Source organism: Cydia amplana, chromosome 5 (genome assembly GCF_948474715.1).
Source record: "Cydia amplana chromosome 5, ilCydAmpl1.1, whole genome shotgun sequence".
Classification (NCBI taxonomy): Eukaryota; Metazoa; Arthropoda; class Insecta; order Lepidoptera; family Tortricidae; genus Cydia; species Cydia amplana.
In genome coordinates this window covers 17441613-17463580 of record NC_086073.1, presented here as the reverse complement: position 1 = coordinate 17463580, position 21968 = coordinate 17441613, and the positions used below count along the sequence as shown (strand labels likewise).

At 37.5% G+C, this 21968-nt stretch overlaps 2 protein-coding genes across 3 annotated transcripts in view; both read right to left on the bottom strand.

Annotated features, from left to right (window-relative positions):
- Positions 1-21968, bottom strand: part of LOC134648323 (pseudouridylate synthase RPUSD2-like) — a 625507-nt gene that overhangs the window by 290584 nt on the left and 312955 nt on the right. The gene's annotated exons all lie outside the window — the stretch shown is intronic.
- LOC134648140 (uncharacterized) lies at positions 14040-19295 on the bottom strand. The gene has a single exon (XM_063502618.1). The coding sequence runs from the start codon at positions 19182-19184 to the stop codon at positions 17802-17804; it is 1383 nt and encodes a 460-aa protein (XP_063358688.1). The 5' UTR covers positions 19185-19295; the 3' UTR covers positions 14040-17801.

The following is a 21968-nucleotide window of genomic DNA, read 5'->3' as shown; positions in this document are numbered from 1 at the left end:
GGAAATACTCCTCGATAGTCCTCGAATTTCTCAGTCGATATTTCGGTTTGAGTAATAACCCAAGGTAGTTTTCCGAAAAAAGATCATGGTTAATATTGTAGACATTTTGTTCTTTGAAAAATTCCTTAGTTCTAAACTCTGACGCCCCCAGTTGACTGTTGGCTAGGGTCAGTGAAACCCCATGTTCTTGTCAACTAGCACATCCAAAGCACGTGGCTATTGGCCGATTTACAAAAATACTACGAAGCTTGCTGTAAAATACCTACTATATTCTTGAATTGTTGCCAAGGAAACCGGTTCTATCTCGCACTTTTTTTTATGCGAACACAGACTACAGACACCGCATTATGAAGCGTTCACGTGTAAACACAAGGTCACATAGATCTAAGAAAAAAATACACAGAGTGCTCACTCCATACATCAGTTTTGGTACCAAAAAGACTATTATTTTCATAGTCGACATCTAGCATCGAGTAGCGGAATTATCAGTACTGCTACTCGACAATAGATGTTGCACCGACCCAAAAGTCTAATGCTCAACAATTTTCAGCTAATAATATAACCGGATTAGCTGGAACTCTATTTTCAACTCCTTCTGTTTTAATATGGTTGTAAATTGTTGTTCAATACAATTTCCGACTCACTAGACATCTAGTATCAAGTAGCGGTACTGATAGTTCCGCTATTCGATGCTAGATGTCGACTACGAAAATAATAGTCTTATTGGTACCAAAACTGATGTATGGAGTGAGCACTCTATTTTTAGTATATTTCTCTATGCCTAGGTCCAAGAGTCCAAGGTCACATAGATGCAATTTTACTAGTAAAATGCTACAATTTAAGCTGCACCGAGTTGTATTATACACCATTGTATACTTAAATGTCATACTGTCAATAACACTGTGCGAGCGAAACAGCAATATAATTATGCGCGTGCGAAAGAGACAGGAACAGGGTCAATGTACGAAATTCCTTGTGCTACGCGTCCTTCCTTTAGCAAAAATCCGTCCAAGAATAGCCCATCGTTAACATCACGCAATTATTTAACCTAATAAATCCTTATAACGTTAGCCCGAAAACGTATGAAACACTAAACCACAAAGCCATTAAGGCTATTTATATGTGAATCAGAACCAGACAGTTTCCAGACTCAGAGTTAGTGTTATCGCAGTACCCAGCAGCTTAAAATCTGGGCTATTCATAAGCCACTTCAATATACTAGAAAGTCAATGGCAAAGCTTTTTAGTTTTCAATATGCATTATGAAAAATTGGCATTGTGTAAAGTGCATTGTGATATCACAATAAAAAAAAACGGCCAAGTGCGAGTCGGACTCCCGCACGGAGGGTTCCGCACCATCAACAAAAAATAGAGCAAAAAAGTCGTGTTTGTTGTATGGGAGCCCCCTTAAATATTGATTTTATTTTATTTTTAGTATTTGTTGTTATAGCGGCAACAGAGATACATCATTTGTGAAAATTTCAACTATCTAGCTATCGCGGTTCATGAGATACAGCCTGGTGACAGACGGACGGACGGGCGGACAGCGAAGTTTTAGTAATAGGGTCCCGTGTTTTACCCTTTGGGAACGGAACCCTAAAAACTACTACCAACCATCACCGTTAATACAGTAATAGTAGATTGTGTACCAAGGGATCAAAGGGACTCATGTCACTGAAGGTAGTTTGGCACCCGAACGTACCGAGACTCAAATAGTGTCTTTCACTCGAGTTAAACACTTTATTTTTCATAAGAAAACTACACGTGTATAAAAAAATATGACTAAGTACAAACTTTTATTTCTTGATGGACCTTTGAGTAAAAATTTAGGTAAAAGTATCGTTATTCATGGAATGGGGTTAAATACCATAATGGAAATTGTCCAATAAATCCATTTAAAACCAAATTATAATTCCTTATCGTTAAAAGAAACAAAAAAAACGTACTTGGAAATTAATATGCTCTAGAACAGAAACGTGTCACTTTCTGCACACTTTATAGGACTACAATGTGTAGTTATTTGTATAGCTAATATAATCTAGAGATCGAATTATATTGGATGAGAGTAGATGTAGAAACAACTAACGTTTTAGAATAGCTAGACAGCTGTTTATACCGCACAGCATCCGTGTTGCTTCTGATCACCTGGTACTTGGAAACTTATTATGTGCTACGAAATCGTTTCAATTTGATTATAATTAAGCTACAGACCACCAGCTCAACTACTAGATGGATAAGGAGCATTAAATATAAGACAATCGAGGTACCACACATACCACCACATATACCTATATGCGCCCCCGTACAAAATTTAGTACGGGACCCATACTAAATTTTGGACCCATGGTGGAAGACCCATACTATGGGTGTTTTGAAGGGTTCCGTACCTCAAAAGAAAAAAAACGGAACCCTTTTAGGATCACTCGTGCGTCTGTCTGTTTGACCATTCCCCCCCGCTCTTTATCTCCGAAGCTACTGGGTCTAAAATTATGAAAAAAATACACAAAATAGTTATTTACCGACACACACATACTCACATACACACCTACACACACACACACACATACGCACACCCACTGCACACATACATCCACATGACAGGAAAACCTATTAGAAATGTGCAGTCAAGCGTGAGTCGGACTTAATGGACGGAACCCTTGGAACGCGAATCCGACTCGCACTTGGCTGGTTTTTTTTAATAACATATCAATTTAAAGGCACCCAAATCAAATAAAATGTACTGAAATACACAGGTATCGGTATAAAAAGTATATAAACATTGGTAAAAGGGATCATCCGGTTTCAGGTCAGTTCAAAGGTGATACACATCAAACGAAGTATCTAGTTTCCACAGCCTTTTACTTTTCCACTTTTTTACCCGACAACGCTCCTTTAACTTCAAAAACTTTCCCCGGAGACTGGTAAAAGATTCTAAAGGTCAACGGTGTACTGCGGTTAAGGGCAGTCTGACAGTAGAGGGCAGTTGAAGGGCAAATCCGTCGGGACGTAGCGACTGCGACTGACATGACAACGCGACGCAACGGTACTGTCATCTTGGGACCGGACGGAGTGCAACTTGGATGGGAACTGCACACCGACGTTGGAGTTGGCGTGCAGTCGGCGTGCAGTTCCCATACAAATTGCAGTCGGGTTGCAGTCCGCAGTCCGCCTGAAGCTCGTCGTAAAGGAAAAACAATGTCCAGCAATCTTCGACAAAAAAACAACGGGTTGCACTCAGGGAGTGCCGGCAGAAGTGAAAACTCAATGACTAGTGCAAAATGCACTATGTATAATTGAGGTTAACGCCATCTAGCGTTAGCGTTAATTACTTGAAACCCCTAAGCACATCACTGTTAGTACTCGAGTTATATTAATACCAGTTAGAGCGAAACTCACTAGATGGCATTTATATTGATTTAAATGCCATCTAAATCTTACGGTCACGTGATCGCCTTACGCTGTCTCGAGTTTATCATTTTTTCCCCACCTCAAAAAGTGCCCAGCGCCGCTGTCGTATTTACCATTGTCGTTTTTGAACGACATTTGTGTAATTTCTTATTTCATTTTCTTTGCAAAGCGTATACTCGTATAAGGTCATGTGGGATAATTGAAACGCAGTTTCTTTTGCCCTAGGGTTTTTCTTACTCTTGAAATTGGCTCTTTGATTTTGTTGTAGCTCAACTACGAGTAGTTTCACTCGACTTACGTCGACTTTGATCCGTGACACATTTCAACATTCCAGCCAGATTCCAGCCAGATTACAGCCAGATTCCAGCCAGATTCCAACCAGATTCCAGCCAGATTCCAGCACCAGTCAGACTAAGGAGGCAACCGCGTGTCACCTCACTATGAATACTCAATCTCTTAATGCACAAAACCACAAGGGAGAGTTGAAAGGTGAGTCCTGAACTCGTGAATCCTTTTGAAAAGCAAAGGAGGTGGCTGAATGAAAAACGGGTTAAGAAAGTGCAAAAGTAAATATTTTGCGAGGGAATTGTATGTACAATGTAAGGTACATAGTGGCTAAAGGGTTTTTGATCTATGGAAAAGGTAATTCTTTATAGTTCACAACCACATTGCACTAAAAATATTACGTGGAAGATTTTTACCATTACTTATCAGTCAGTGCCAAACTGGTGGTAGCCACACTCGACTTAAAAGTCAAACGTCCAGCATCAATGCGCTAGTATTAGAGAAATCTACTCGTAGCTACCATATACGAAAAAATACCATTGTACATATATACCTTGTTCGTCAGTCAAATAAATAACTGGCCAAGTGCAAGTCGGATCGCGCACGAAGGGTTCCGTACCATTACGCAAAAACCGGCATAAAATCACGTTTGTAGTATGGGAGCCCCATTTAAATATTTATTTTATTCTGTTTTTAGTATTTGTTGTTATAGCGGCAACAGAAATACATTTATCTGTGAAAATTTCAACTGCAGACAGACAGACGGACAGACAGACAGCGAAGTCTTAGTACTTACTTAATAGGGTAGGGTTTTATCCTTTGGGTACGGAACCCTAAAACGCTTGGAATTTTGACAAAGCTCCAAAAACTAGACAGTTCTGACTCAAATAAAACCATTCATCGTATCCTGTGACGTCACACTACCGGATAATTTTAACCATCACGCTACGCGCCCGTGTTCCACGCTTCCACGGCTGACGTCGCTGAACATTTTAAAAACTCGTAAATCATGCCGATCCACTGTGTGTGACGTCACGCCATTCAGCGGCCGCGGTACTATGGGTTCCCGATATTCATGAGGATAATGTGCTACTAACTGTCGTCGGGTTGCGATTATAAACTGTGCCGCAAGCCTTGAATTTTTGCATGGTTTCTAAGTAACTAAGAATGGCTGTGATATGACATAACTGGACATTTATGCATTTCGAAAAGCATAATTTTTAATTATCCAATAAACTTACTCATGTAAGTGGTCGCGAGTCGCGATCTGGATGTAGTAGAATTTACTTTAAGGGCCACTCTTGCACCATTCACTAACCCGAGGATAACCGCTTAAACTTGGAGTTACCATGGCTACCAGTACAATTTGACACTGGGTTAACGGTTTAACTGATTAACTCCGTGTTAGTGGGATGGTGCAAGTGGCGCTAAGTATTTTAAACATTATACGTATTTATTAAATTGTACAACGGGACTTAATCGCGTATCTAAGTTTTAAGATTTACCGCGCAAGCGGATAAACAAGACCAAGTGCGGGTAGTTCGAAAAACTCGCGCGGTTAGAAGATGCTGATGTCAACTTAGCCAGTCTTCTCCGAGAACACGGGGACAACGCCGTCCTCGAAACGTCGGAGGTAAATCTTAAAACTTAGATACGCCATTAAGTCCCGTTGTACAATTTAATAATGTGTAAAAATCGTGAAAGTTTAAATCAGTATTATACGTATTTGTTTCACACGCAAACCAATGGTACCTGCTCCCGCGTATAGAGCCGGTATCAAGCGGATTCGCCGGTATAAATTATTTTTACAGCCTCTTCATACATTTGTTTCAGTATCTCGTGTAATTTTATGAGTGCATTAACTGTTTAGGGAAATATTGGTAATGGAAGCGGAGCCGTATAATATATATCGGGAATAATGCGTCTGTTTTCATCTTCAAATACTCGGTATTGGATAAACAGGTTTTACTATTCAATTATACAGTAGAAATGCCGAAAAGTTCGTGTTAATCTATTTTCGTCCTATGGAGGGAATCGACTTATTTATAGTAATTCTTATAAGTTTTTGTTCGAGTTACTGAGGTGAATAAAAAAAAATATTTACCTAGTACAAACGCGTAAAGTTTACTTAGACTTTAATTTTTCGAATTATTGAGGCCGAGATATTGAGGTGATAAAACAATATGTCCATTTTTTTCGAGTTATAGATTCCTATATAATATCTATAGGTATATATTGTGATCACAATTGTACTGGACGACCACTAACCGCGAAGGGGAATCTTTGCTTAGGTAATTCGTCTTAATGAGGTTAAAAACCTATAACAACCTCTCTAAGTCAATAACCCTCTATAAGATGGAAACTCGGTTTTAGATTCGTGCTATCGAGGTTCAACTGTACTTACGTTAAAACATCGCAGTTCTAAATTATTTTTTTACATGTAGTGAACAATTGGACTGCACTATAGGGTTGTCACTCGAGCTGTCGCCGCTAATCGAAGCAGCGACAATAGCGCCAGCTATCGTGATTGAACCGTTAGATTTATGTTCAATCGACATCCCTATTGCATGAGGACGATTGCAAATACAATAGCGTACATATAATACTTATCAATGAATGAAATCTATATTTCAGGCAACTAGTGGCCCAGACATAAATACCTTAAAACTAGCATACATATTTTAAAAATATAACTAAACATATATCACTAAATATCACATTATGATTGCGATGCATTACGCAACCCCGCAGTGTCAGGGAGCCGGCCGTGGAATCGCCGAAACTTGGTGATCGCTCACCTTCAGTTGCCATTCTAATGTCATCTTAATCACATGATACCCGCTGTCAAATAGATATGCTGTTATTCACGTGATAAAGAAAATGACACTTTTTGACATCGCCTGATTGCAAAACCAAAACCATGTGGCCCTTGAGCGATATTACAAAACTCGCGATGTCATAAAAGTCAAAAATATGTATTCTAAACTTCTACCAGGCATAGTAACACTCCTATTTAAAAAATAAATCATCAGTCGGAACTGCAGGGGTGTCACTCGACGTCAGCTGGTAATCGATGCCTGACAATCGCCGGCGGCCATGCTGATTGAACTATTAGATTGACATCGGTGACATCCCTATTGATCGGGCATGAGAACAATTGCGAGAACGATCGTATGTCGAATTGTCGACGTTGTAATCACGGCACAGACACTTGAATAATAAGGACTGGTAATTACCATAGGAAATTATGTTTAACGATTAAATGTAATAACAAGAAATATTAACTTAAATGACGTAGTAACCAACAATTCCCTTCACGGTTATCCTATACCTATACAATTTGTACCTCCATATTTCCTAAACTGAAATTACCTATACCTCTCTAACTCGAAAAACCATGCAGGCGTATTATTTTATCACCTTTATTTCTCGAAGTTATTTACTGACATACCTCTGTAACACAAAGATAATAACAAGAGTGTACTTAACGGGTTTGTATAATTACCTACTAGTAATTTTTTTTCAATAGTTTTACCTTTTTAACCTGAAAACTTTTTAAGAAAAACATAAGAACCTCTATAAATAATACCCTCTATAAGACAAAAACGAACACGAACTTTTGGCATTTCTCTTCAGATTCTTGCTATCGAGGTTGCACTGTATTATTATCGAGGTTCTATTCCATTGTATTATTTTAATATCATAATGTAAGTCTAACTATTTAAACATACTTACAAAGTTACAATACATGCATGATAGACAAGCCTGTGTTCAATACAATAATTAAGCTGATTGTAACACAATATGACACGTGACAAGCATGTCTTAATTAATTGATTACAAGAGGTAGGCATATGTACACGTACAGTCACCATCAAAATTAACGGATCAGACCACGCGTCAAAAGTAGCTATTTATGTACCATTCTCTGACAGCTTAATAAAGATATATAGGGTAATTTGACAGTAACTGGCCACCATAAACTAATAATCAATTCTATTGTACTATAAACAGAATTCATTTTAGTATAACTGGCCAGCCTTCAATAACTAGCCACCTTATACTAAAATGAATTATGTTTATAGGTGAATGGCATTCATTTTTATTTTAGGGTGGCCAGTTACTAACAGGTGGCCAGTTACTGGCGAATTACCCTAAGTCCCTGTATGTATGACAATTAGACTGCGAAATATACTTTAGAATGCGAACTGAAAAGATTAGGTACATTAATTATGTACTCGTATTTGGAAAATAATTCCCACATTCCCCATTTTTTGGAACGTTGTTTCATCCGCTACTATGGATGCTGACTATACCTTTCGCGGTACCTAAAGTCTATTTTTTAATTCGATAGACTGAAATGACAGTTCTTAGTATGAACATAAAATGTAATTTCATACTAAGAACTGTCATTTCAGTCTACCGAATTAAAAAATAGACTTTACACATATCGAATGTGGTTAATAGTCACTTTAAGAGCTTCATTCATTAAGGAAAATCAAAAGGACGTTTCATGATTGGTGCCGTTACTATAGGTATATAATTATACTGTATTTTCAAAAGGGCTTATTTCTCTATGAAGATCATCATAAAATAAGCCCTTTTGAAAAGACACTCCTCATTTATTTTACTTAAAGAACGTAAGCGGTAGGAACATGTTTGTACACATAAGTTTATGTATAAACTGAACTACGTACCTATAATAAACACTTTACTTTCGTTAAACAGGATACGACACTCTTATTTCACACCACGATAAGCATAACCACGGTAAACCATAAAAAGAACCCTAAAAGCAGCATTCTTACATCAAATTCCTTAAAAACTCCTATCGCTTCCACAACATAAGCGGAAAACGGAATGTACTTACACGACAAATAACGCATACAAATTCATCCCTTTCAACGCAAGAAAATATCTGACATGATTCTCGTAGTCTAAAAAACATGCTAGCTACATAAATTTAAATCTTACTCCACAGACATAAGATTCAAAGTCGTGTTAATTGACGCGAGTATTCATGTTACGCCATTTTGTGGAAAGCTATTCCGCCATTTTGAAATGCTCGTGCTTGGCATTGTAAATTTATTCATCTCTAATAATAATGAAATCAGGTTTTCTTACTTTATCATTCGTTGTGAGTGATTTGGAGAATGCTAGAATGGGCGCGAATGCTTTTTATATTTGTGTTTGGGAATGTGGCTTAAGGAAATATTGAAATGAAAAGAGTAAATCCTTTTAAATTTACCAAAATCAGATTTTTAGGAGATTCTGTTGGCCTTTTTTTAACTTGTACATGTTTAGTCAAATATTTATGTGTTTCGCCGATATTCTGAAGAGAACAAAACATACTGACGGTCTGGCCACGACATTGCGCGACCGGCTTCGGCTAAGTCGAAAAACACAATGGGAACGAAAGGTCCGATCGCTTTGCCTCGCTCCAACTTACGGTTGTCGCCTTAGCCGAAGCCAGTCGCGCAATGTCGTGGCCAGGCCGTAAAGCTCGAAGACTGTCGCATTTTGCGCTTCATTTAGGACTCTAAAGTCTATTTTTTAATTCGGTAGACTGAAATGACAGTTCTTAGTATGAACATAAAATGTCATTTCATACTAAGAACTGTCATTTCAGTCTACCGAATTAAAAAATTGACTTTAGATAACATCTTAGTTTTAACTTGAAAGGCAAAGGTGGATGTGTGAGAGATGATATAAAGAGAAAGCATGTGAATGATTAGAATAGTTAAAAAAAATGCTTAGACCACAGGTGAAAGACACCAGGATAAACGAATGAAGAATTTGATTATAAATACACCAGCTTTTGCCCCCGACTTCGTCTGCGTGGAATTACTGAAAGCAGCTAAAGTATAGCGCCTGGATAATGCTAATATCAATCATTCAATTTGCGCATTGCTTACTTCAATTACTAGGCAATTCATTAACTATACTCTTTCAACTCCACCCCCATTTGCACTCACTTTTGGAATGATTTCCGACATAAAAACTACCCTTTGTCCTTTCCCGGGGCTCAAACTATCTTTATGCCAAATTTCAAATAAATCGGTTCAGCGATTTAAGCGTGAAGAGGTAACAGACAGACAGACAGACAGACACACTTTCGCATTTATAATATTAGAATGGAGATAGATAGGATGGATTAGGATGGATTCCTACGCGAGTGGTTGTACTGGCCGATTAGTGTTTATTTGTATTTAATTCCTGGCTTTTTCTCCAAACATTGCCTGAATTGGACCTCTCTTGTACTCGAGAGAACTTGCTCGTGACACTTTGGAAAGAGTTTCCGGCGAAAATTTAATCGAAATAGTTTAGCGGAATTGTCTTTCGAGAGTCGAACTACCCGGGTAAAGAGGCGTAGTGGTATCGAACACGACTCTGCCTGGAGGCCAATTCAGACTTACATTTCTGACATTAAAACGATAATCGAAATGTTGTTATTTGCGCGTTCATCTCGCTCGTCATTCATTTAGACGTCAGAATATAAGTTTCAATTGGCCACCTGATTCAAATCCAAAACAGGTAAAGGTAATCATTATCGGGTCAAAAATAATAATTAACTTAAGTAACTTAATTTTATTAAATTGTACAACGGGACTTAATCGCGTATGTAAGTTTTAAGATTTACCTCCGACGTTTCGAGGACGGCGTTGTCCCCGTGGTCTCAGAGAAGACACGTTAAGATCAAGTCCCGTTGTACAATTTCATAATGTGTAAAAATCGTGAAAGTTTAAATCAGTGTAACTTAATTTTAGTTAATTAGTATTTCCGTGGGACATCATTAAAGCCTATTTTTCGTACTTTATCCTATGAGCATGTCAAAACTTCTATTTTATTTTATTTTTATGAAAAAAGTGTTAGAAAAATGTATCCAAATCGTTAATTTTTATAACTATAAGACGCAGGTTTCCCCGAACGTTTTAAACCCTCAAAGATAGATAGATAAACCATTTATTCATCGTACCAAAGTTTATGATTTTGTAGTAAATTCGAACGTTTTAATATCTGATTCATCACGTTAAGACAATTATATCGAGCTTGAAGCCGTAATCCTGATATAATTGCCTCAGAATGCCGCCATATTGCTGGGACTTAATGCAGTTTATTGCTCCAACTTATAATTGCTGTGTGCTTTGTACAGGTTTTCATTTATTTTGTTGCCGAGTTACTCTTGAGTATCACAGTGAATGAAGCGTTTTGCTATCATTATTATGTTGTTTTTGTGAATCAACATAGTCATCATTAATTATTGTCATATATTCATCATATAATTTTATTACTTTAGCTTTAATATAACATTGGCGCCCCTAGCTGTAATGCTGTAAAATTACCCCTGAATAAATATCAATATTAATTTAACGTTTTATTTCCGATTTGAGTTTGAGCTTAAAATTAGTTTTAGAATTGGCATTATTTACATACTTACATAGGTTGCGGTGAAACGTTTTGATTGTGTGAAAAAATGATATGCCAAAACAAGGTTACATTGTGTTTTGACGACACATTTCGGTGATTTAATATTAGTACGTTTTTGTTTGAAGAAACGTCACTTTTGACACTGACATAATTATCCGATCCATGTCGTATCTGGACCCAATATTTGACTTATATTAAGACCGCCTCGCCTGTTGTTTAATATCTCTGCTTGTGTTTCTGTTTTCTTTTGTATTGTTTGCTTTTACTGAGGTGTGCAATAAGGAGTATTTTTGTATATTAAAGTTCGAATCAGACCGACATTCAGACGTCCACCAAGATGAAACAAGTGATATCATATTTATTCCGACAAAACAATCAAACGAATGTAACTATTTGACGCAGAGCACACCGCGGTTATCCAAAATTAATTTTGAGTGACATGTAATATCAATTTGAGTTACATTGTTTTGATTTGCGCAGGCATTTGTTTGATCTGCGCCAATATTCGGTTGTGTGCGATTGTTTTACTATATACCCTAGTTTGTGTAATCATTTTACAAATAAACTTTAAATACTTACTTGTACATGTTTTAGATTTCAGTGCCAAATAAAGAAACTACCTATACGTAGTTTCCAATAGTATTGAGTATTTGAACTGGAAAAATATGTGTGTTGCTGTAACGATGTTATTTTTGCCGATAAAGTAAGCTACTCTAATTTTGCTTTTATATACGAATGATACTTTAATTTAAAACATCGAATTAAAGCACGATGCGATGCATATTTGTATACTTGTACAACACCTTTACTTAACTGATTAAGTGTACATTACAGAGCTTTATTAATTAATTGAAGTCGACATTGTTATGTTTATGTTTCGGGGCAGCTGCGAATTGTATCACTATAGTGACGGGTGAGGTCCTCTCATAGTTTCTGCACCTGAGCCTGATAGAAACTAGATTGTAAACAGTCAGCGGACATTACAGTAAAATCATAGAAAAGATAATATACTTAAGGTCAATGTGGCTAATGCCGTCATAGCGGCTATTGTGTCTACGAGCGTATATTTCTTTGATTTTCAATCGCAGAAAAAACCCATCTGCTTTTGATTGCTGAAACTAAAAGCAATCGCTGCTTTGTCGATGTAATTATGTACATATCAATTTTCGTGAAAAACGCTAGTGGACGGAATAGACCCTATAATGGAATTAGCCACATTGACCTTACTAAAAGCGTAAAGTTGTGTGAAATAGTTTTGGTGCAAACGACAATAAAAAGGTGACGTTCGGATGACAACTGCAGCTGCATTACTGTTGCGTCGTTGTTGCCGCGCCGCTGTATCTGTCAATTTCCTTGATAAAATGAGTGACGACATGAATGTCAAAATCGTGGCAGAAATTATTAGAGATGCCCCGAATAGTGGTTTTGGCCGAATACCTAATACCGAATATTCGTCTCCTCTCTCGGCCAAAGCGCCGAATATTCGGCGACCGACATGCGAACATTTTGAGTCGACACGCGAACCAGATATACAGAATACCGAATATTCGGCAAAGTGGTCGAATAGGCCGAATACCGAATAGTTGCAGAATATTCGTCGCATCCCTAGTAACTATACATTTGTGACGTTTAGCGTCGCATAAAGTAGGGTAGACAGCTAAGTGAGATAGAAGAAAAACTAGCCAGAATAAATTTTACAAGATATATTAAAACTAAAGAAACTAACTAAAAGAAAAGAAAGGTCGTGGGTCTATTCTGAGCTGGCAATTAACAAAAGACGAAACGAGTCCTCGATAGGGGTCACTTCCCTGCACTACGCCGCGGAACGTCGCACTTGGAGGTGGCCGTCTTCAGCTGGAGTTCCGGGTCCTCAGCACAGGAACCCTCCGGAACGTAGAGGAGTATGCGCATCCAGGTTGGTGGGTTCCGATTTCAACCCCAGACTTGGTCCCTGGAATTCCGTTAAAATGGCCATTTCAAGAAAAGTCCAATTTTGTGCAAGTGACTGCGACATCCGGGTTTTAGGCCAATTAAAAGTGCTAATAAGAAAGTAGGCTGGTTTAGTGAACCCCAAAGCATTAAATGGTGATCAATGATGTGGCAGTCACAAGCAGAATTATCATTTCTTTTAAACAAAGAAGAAAGTGAAGTTAAATTTACTAAATGTACTTCTACAAATTAAAAAGTAACTAAAAGCGTTATTAATGCATCTTAACTACAATTTGGCATGTAATTTTGTACATTCAAATTAGAATTAAGTATAATGTCCACTATAATTTACAAGATTTTTATAAAGTGGGTAGACTCATATTTCTAGAAGGATCGAGAAGCTTGTTATTTCCAGCGTTATTTCTATAGGAAAATTACAGTTAATAAGCAGATAGTGATAGATAAATGTACCCAGACAGAACTAAATGAAAAAAATGATTGCATGAAGAAAATAATTCCGTATGATACTACTTACTATGAAAGTTGCCTTATTCTTAAAACTACAAAATATTCAAACACTCACCCTATTTGGGGAAATACTGGAACTTAACTTCAAACATTAAATCTAGATTAATTTCACACCTTGTTAAAAATTTGTCACATCATGTCGTAAAATCGTATCTATGTAATTAGCTGATTTGACCTCTCGCTGTCAAAGCCGTGGTAGGAATGTCGCGAACGAGTATGTGACCCGTTAGCTGGCCAGTGCACATCGCTTATCGCGAGCGGGTGACGTAGGCCTTTGTATTCGCATCTAGTTTTATCTAATAGCAAATGCAGTCGTCAATTCTGTTTGTTCGTAAATTTATTTTGTGTTATTCATTAGTTTGTAAGGTTTTCGTGTATTTTCTTTGTAAACATGTATTAAATGTATATTATAGTAATTTAAAGTTATATTTAGGGTCTAGATAAATTTCTTATTTCTTAGAATTTTAATTAGAAATAACGGTAAACCGTTACATACCCCTCTTTTTAGGTTAGGGTTTTTACTAGGAAAACCCGCTATTTCTGTTGTCTACTTAATAGATACACAAGTCACCATTCAGGCTTCAATCTCAACATACACCTCCTCTTCATACGTACATCACACAGCCAAATAAGCAATAAACATTTCTATATATGTTTTTGCGTCCTAGCAGATTGAGTATTATACTTACGATTGTATAAATACTCTCTCATGTATCATTAATGGTTCTTAATTAAATTTAAACACTAACCTCAGTGATCTAGATGATGATACTGGCTATTCCGTATATTTTAGGTCTCTTTAGAAGACCTGATAGCCTACTGATAAGTATGGATTCACGAACCGGTAGGGGTTTATAAAATAGAATGAATCTAATGTAACAGCTAGAGTATTTAGGGAATGTGCCAGCGCTTATAAGTCCGTTTCATGAGGCTAATGAATAAATTTAGACAGTTAATGTAGAAATCGTTGATAGGGGTCTATTTAATCATATTAAACTTTGTAATTTGTGATTTTAAAATCTTTAACGTGCCAGTGTCCTATATTATTCCCTTGCATATCTTCTAATTCGTATACTAAATTAGACTTTTTAGCAACGATTTTACATGGCACATACTTCGGTGCAAGTTTCTTGGCAAACATGTTGTTTTTGTCGCTAAGGTAGAACGTTTTTTTCCAAATAGTATCGCCAACCTTAAATTCGTGATCCTTACGGCGTAAGTTATATTGTTCGCTATTCCTAGAATGGGCTTGAACAAGGAAGGATTGAACCTTATCAAAAATTTTCCGCAAATGACCCAGATTCTCTGCATATTCATCTCTAGGGGTAAATATTATGTCGTCACCTAGTTGTGGGTCAATATAGTGTAAACCGCTAGCGACCAATTCTCGTCCATGAACGAGAAACGCGGGGCTGTATTTTGTTACCTCATTACTGGATGTGTTCATAGCGAATTGAATTTTAGGTAGGTTGCAATCCCAGAACCTATGGTCGTTTTCAATGTAGGATGATACTGCTGTAATAATCACTTTGTTGTATCGTTCTACTGTGTTTACTTGCGGAGTATATTTAGGCGTAAATCTTACGTTAGGGACATTGTAGTCATTAAACAATTTCTTTAACACGTTACTTGTAAACTGCTTTCCGTTGTCCATAAGAACAGTACTAGGCACGCCGTGAACTAAGAAAACGTTTTCCTCGATTAACTTAGCTATTATCTCGGAGGTTGCGCGACGAATAGGGAATAATAGACAGTACTTCGAGAAACAGCATGTCACAACAAATATAAAGGTGTTCTGTTTTCTCGACGGGGGTAGGGGACCTATAAGATCCATGCTCAACATCTGAAAAGGGCGTGAGCAGTCTTTAGGACGGCCCATAATGCCTAGAGTAGCATGAGTAGCATGCTTGTGAGCACAGCAAATATCACAATTAGAAACGAATTTAACTACATCGCGATGCATGTCCGGCCAGAAGTAGTTTAAGGAAAGCCGTTTATGTGTTTTATATATGCCAAAGTGGCCAGCGGTAGGTTCTGAGTGATTTTTAACAATAATATCGAGTCTAAATTCGAGAGGGACGACTTCTTTCCACTCGAACTCTCGGGTTAAAGGATTTAGACTTTTTTTAAACCTAAATAGTCTGCCATTAGTTACTTTGTAATTTAAAAATGAAGTAGGAGTGTTTTGGCAGCCGTTGTAAATATTTAGATACCACGAGTCGCTTGTAGAATAAAACATGTCACGATCAGTTGAGATCTCATCAATCTCGGCAATAGCAACAGAACGGGAGAGACTGTCTGGTACCACATTTTCTGAGCCACGACGATGCTTGATCTCAAAGTTGAATGAGGACATACGAACTCCCCAACGGGCTAAACGGCCCGTAGGATTGTTTAGATTTAGAAACCACTTAAGTGATGAGTGGTCGGTATACACCACGAACTTTTTGCCGTTTTCTAAGTAGCACCTCCAGTGTTCAATCGCTGTAAGTACTGCAAGTGCCTCTCGCTCTGTTGCGCTGTAGTTACGCTCTTGACTAGAGAGAGACTTACTCATGTATGCTATAACCTTCTCCTGATTGTCTATGAATTGAGTCAGGACTGCACCCACGCCGTAATCACTCGCATCAGTATGTACTTGGAAAGACTGCGTATAATCCGGGCACGATAATATAGGAGAAGATATTAAAGCTTCCTTTAGCGTACGGAAGGCGTTTTCAGCGTCAGTAGACCAATTAAAAGGGGGTGAGTTTTTAGCTTGTGAAGTAAGTTTATTTAGAGGTGAAGCTATAGAACTAAAATTTGGAATGAATCGGCGATACCATGATGCCGTTCCAATAAACCGACGAACTTCCTTGCGATTAGTAGGCGTTGGATAGTTAATAACTGCCTCAATCTTTTCTGGGTTCGGTTGTAGTCCATTTCTATCCACTACATAGCCTAAATAACATAGTTTATTCCTGAAGAATTGGCACTTTTGGTATCCAATGGTTAAGTTGGCCATTTTAAGTTTCTCCAAGACTCTAACTAATAGGGAGATATGTTCTTCAAAGGTCGATGAGACAATGATAATGTCGTCGATGTAGACAAAGACTTTATGCTCAAAATCAGGCCCATAGAACAACATATCAACCAGTCGCTGTTGCGTCGCTGGAGCATTGGTTAAGCCAAAAGGCATAGAAATAAACTGAAAGGTACCACGCGAAGGAATATAAAACGCCGTTTTACACCGGTCTTCTTCCTTAATCGGAATTTGCCAAAAGCTCTTTGACAAGTCTAAACTAGAGAGATACTTCGCGTCACGCAGATTATCGAGAATCTCAGACATGTAAGGAATACTGTAAGCATCTTTGATAGTAACTGCATTCAATTTACGGCTATCTAAGCAGAATCTCATTTCGCCATTTTTTTTAGGTGTCAACAGAACCGGGGACGACCAAGGGCTCTCGCAAGGCTCTACTACGTTATCACGCAACATTTCATCAAGCTGAATGTTTAGTATTCTTTGTTTTTCAGGAGACATTCTGTAGTATCTCTGTCGAACAGGAACAGCATTACCAGTATCTATATTGTGAGCAATTAGAGAAGTGCGCCCTAGACCACGCTCTTCATATGAAATGTTGCGAAACTGCTCAGTGATATGATCAGCCGTGATCTTTTGCTCAGCTGAAAGATGGTCATAGTCACATAAGTGTGTAGGTTGAGGGTCTAGTGATAGAGAGTCTAATTGATCAACATCCCTAGACAAAATCACCGAATCAAGTTTTTTAGGAAACAATTCGAAAATTCTCCAGAAGTCCATGCCTAGTATCATGGAGTTTTCAACTTCTGGTACAACGTAGGCCTTCAAGATGTGGGTTTGATCTAAGAACGAGACAGGCAGATTGATCGAACCAATATTGTTTAGTCTATGCCTGCCAGCTGCGATTAAATTTAACGTATCCGTACTGTCGAACTTGAAACCCGCATCCAAGAAAACTTTATGATAGTTATTACCTAGAATTGTATAACCACTACCCGTATCTAACAAACCATGGATAGTTCTACCGTTGATCTGCACTGAGACATATGGTCTGCTATGTAGATTATCTGAATCGTGGATTGCAGTGACTGAATAGCAAGTGAAAAATTTAGCTATAAATTCTAGCCAAGTTTTCCACTCTGCTTCATTAAAGTTTTCGCTAGATTTGTTGGGAAGATTATCTACACTACAATCCACCAAATTTAGTTTTTTGAATCTTTAGGGTTACAGGATTTACAGTCAGGGTAACGTACACCTTTGTTACCACATTTAAAGCAGATAGGGAAGTGTGGTTGTTTGCATTCTTTCAAAGAGTGTGTATCCATGCGACACCTAGGGCAGTACTTACGCAAGTTACTAGTAGTGTTGACATTATTTGAACTGTTTGCTGTTGCTTGTACAGCATTAGTAGTACTAGGTTTTTCTTCTGTAGGTTTAGGTTTGTTGTAGTTGTAAGAGCTCGAGTAGTTAGGATATTTGTTTTGATTATAATAGTTTTTCTGTCTTTCGTTTGAATTAGTATTTTGGTAGTTTTTATTTGTGTAGTAGTTATTATTTTTATTATGTTTAGTGTAGGCAAATTCTGGGGCTAGGGTTTCAGAAGTCACCCTAGGCGGTTCATGAAACAAAGATAAGCGTGACTGAATATCCTCATAGTTTGAGCAAAGGTTTTTTAAAGTCTTTAGATCCTTGATCTCGGACGAAGCGGCTAGGGTGCTCGCATAACACGGCCGGATATTGTGTAAGATAATTTCGAGTTTTTCTTCCTCGGACAGCGGTTTAACCAATCGCGCGAACATACCATGCATAATGGATAAGTAAATAGATATGTTTTCCTGTTCCCCTTGCGTACGAGACTTTATTTCATTAGTCAGGCGATAGTCGTAATTCTTTGGACTAAAGTCTTTTTTTAAGAGGACGACGACATCGTCCCAACTTTGAAAACTTTCTTTATTGCAACGGAACCAATGTAATGCGTCGTCAGTGAAAATCTCGTACGCAAACTTCAATAAACGATCTTTAGAAATATTCCTAGCTTCTACGAATTCCTCAACTCTTTGAATGAAAGAAAAAACGCAGGCTTTACCCGAGTACTTTAGTTTTGCTAAGTCGGAGGTCAGATTACGATCACAGTGAAGCACCGCCGTTGGTTCCGGTTCCAAAGCTGAAACTGCATTTGCATTTGAAGTTGATGCCGGCCTCATCGCTGTAATGTCTTTGTATTGGTTGTTAAAGGTAGTACAATAATTTTTGTGCTGGTCAACTAACGCGGCACTGACGTTCGAGATACGTCTTAGTCTGTGATATATATGGTGTAGTAGATTCTCGGTACGCAAGAACAGGGTCTTATCAAATTTTGATTTGAGGGATGCTAGCATCGTTTGAGACTTTGTAAGACTGTCTTTAACAGCATCAAGGTCCACCGCAGGCTCTAAGTGTGATTCCAAAATGTCCTCAGGAGGTATGGCTAGTTTTACTATCTGGCTCCGGAGGTCTTGTACCGAACCGGTTGAACCACCTCTGAGAATCACCTCATACTCAAGCTCGGCTTTTTGTAGTGACAAATATTTAATTGGGTACGACATGTTTAAATTTCAAAGTAATAGGTGTGTGTTTTGATTACAATTGATTAAAAAGCAGTTAGGTTTAGTTGCTAAGTAAGTGGAATGTAGGATACGATAGAATTTTAAAATTATTATTAAATTAGAGCAAGTCAAGTGTACTCTTTTTTTTAACACATGAAAAATGTACTATAACGACGTGAAGTGAAAAACAGACAACCACGTACCAAACAACTGCTCAAATCAGACTTAAAAACTAGATGAATTACAAGAAGTTCTAATATGAGAAAGCCACCAACACCAAAGAAAACCAAGAAGAGAAAAAAACCAAGGACTTGTTTCAATAATGCACAGCTCAGAAATAACCAGTATGGGCGCCAATGTGACGTTTAGCGTCGCATAAAGTAGGGTAGACAGCTAAGTGAGATAGAAGAAAAACTAGCCAGAATAAATTTTACAAGATATATTAAAACTAAAGAAACTAACTAAAAGAAAAGAAAGGTCGTGGGTCTATTCTGAGCTGGCAATTAACAAAAGACGAAACGAGTCCTCGATAGGGGTCACTTCCCTGCACTACGCCGCGGAACGTCGCACTTGGAGGTGGCCGTCTTCAGCTGGAGTTCCGGGTCCTCAGCACAGGAACCCTCCGGAACGTAGAGGAGTATGCGCATCCAGGTTGGTGGGTTCCGATTTCAACCCCAGACTTGGTCCCTGGAATTCCGTTAAAATGGCCATTTCAAGAAAAGTCCAATTTTGTGCAAGTGACTGCGACATCCGGGTTTTAGGCCAATTAAAAGTGCTAATAAGAAAGTAGGCTGGTTTAGTGAACCCCAAAGCATTAAATGGTGATCAATGATGTGGCAGTCACAAGCAGAATTATCATTTCTTTTAAACAAAGAAGAAAGTGAAGTTAAATTTACTAAATGTACTTCTACAAATTAAAAAGTAACTAAAAGCGTTATTAATGCATCTTAACTACAATTTGGCATGTAATTTTGTACATTCAAATTAGAATTAAGTATAATGTCCACTATAATTTACAAGATTTTTATAAAGTGGGTAGACTCATATTTCTAGAAGGATCGAGAAGCTTGTTATTTCCAGCGTTATTTCTATAGGAAAATTACAGTTAATAAGCAGATAGTGATAGATAAATGTACCCAGACAGAACTAAATGAAAAAAATGATTGCATGAAGAAAATAATTCCGTATGATACTACTTACTATGAAAGTTGCCTTATTCTTAAAACTACAAAATATTCAAACACTCACCCTATTTGGGGAAATACTGGAACTTAACTTCAAACATTAAATCTAGATTAATTTCACACCTTGTTAAAAATTTGTCACATCATGTCGTAAAATCGTATCTATGTAATTAGCTGATTTGACCTCTCGCTGTCAAAGCCGTGGTAGGAATGTCGCGAACGAGTATGTGACCCGTTAGCTGGCCAGTGCACATCGCTTATCGCGAGCGGGTGACGTAGGCCTTTGTATTCGCATCTAGTTTTATCTAATAGCAAATGCAGTCGTCAATTCTGTTTGTTCGTACATTTATTTTGTGTTATTCATTAGTTTGTAAGGTTTTCGTGTATTTTCTTTGTAAACATGTATTAAATGTATATTATAGTAATTTAAAGTTATATTTAGGGTCTAGATAAATTTCTTATTTCTTAGAATTTTAATTAGAAATAACGGTAAACCGTTACACATTAAAAAAAATCACTTATATACCTACGTTTAAAACCAAAGGGAGCATCTCTCTAAAAATTCACCCAAAACAAACTAGTACCTAAACAACGCCAAATAACTACCAACGAATGCATCTGACAGTTGCAATTCACACTCGCACTCCGGCCGATTGCGTTTCAAAATTCCACATTTGAATTTAAAAATTGGCGCTCCGTTCCACGCACGATGTGAGGCACGGTCTCCTGTACCGAACGAACCAAAAAGGCAGTAAGTAGGCACATAAAGTCTGTGAAAGAGGATTTTAGTTGTCTATAACATAACTTCTATAAGAGGATATTTTAAAGAGAAAATACTTAAGTAGTCAAGAGTGCGACACTCAGAAATAAAGTGTTTTATTCCTAAAAGTTTATTTTACATTACCGTTGAAAATGAAAGTGACAACAACTGAACATTATGCCACCCCTTTACGCTACTCATGAAAAATACGAGTATCAAATTGTGAGATTTTGCGTACCATTTTCTTTTTTCAAATTATAAAGTTGATTAACCATAAAAAATTACCATAAATATATAGAAATGTATCATATAAAGAAACCCTCGAAAAGTGACATATTAAAATGCCACTTTGCTTAGGTGCAACGCAACGATTTTTAAGATCAGCTTTTGCCTCCGAGATGTTTTACCTACGTTAGGTAGATTGATAAATACTGCACCCGTGCATGAATGCAAGTCAACTGTACCTCTTTCCTAGATACTGTATTCAAAGATAAGTTAAAATTCTTGTAAGTACCTTATTCCAATTCAATAAGGCGTATATCCTCCTTGAGTTTGGTTGTACCTGTTGCGTATAACGAAACGGTTCTACAGTTACTTTTGTATAAACCATGAGGGAATTTTATTAAAGAAGAAGGAATTTTACTAAGGAACAAAAACATTATGTACTCTACTACGTACTAGGTATAAGATGATTACAGTAAGGCGATTGATTTAATTTCAGAGTCTAAAATAACTTAATATTCGTTAATCCTTTTTAGTTCGAACTTTTAGTAAAGTTAAGATGAGTTCTGAAATCTAAGTAGATTAACTAAAGTCCACGTCGAGAATTTAAATGGTTTT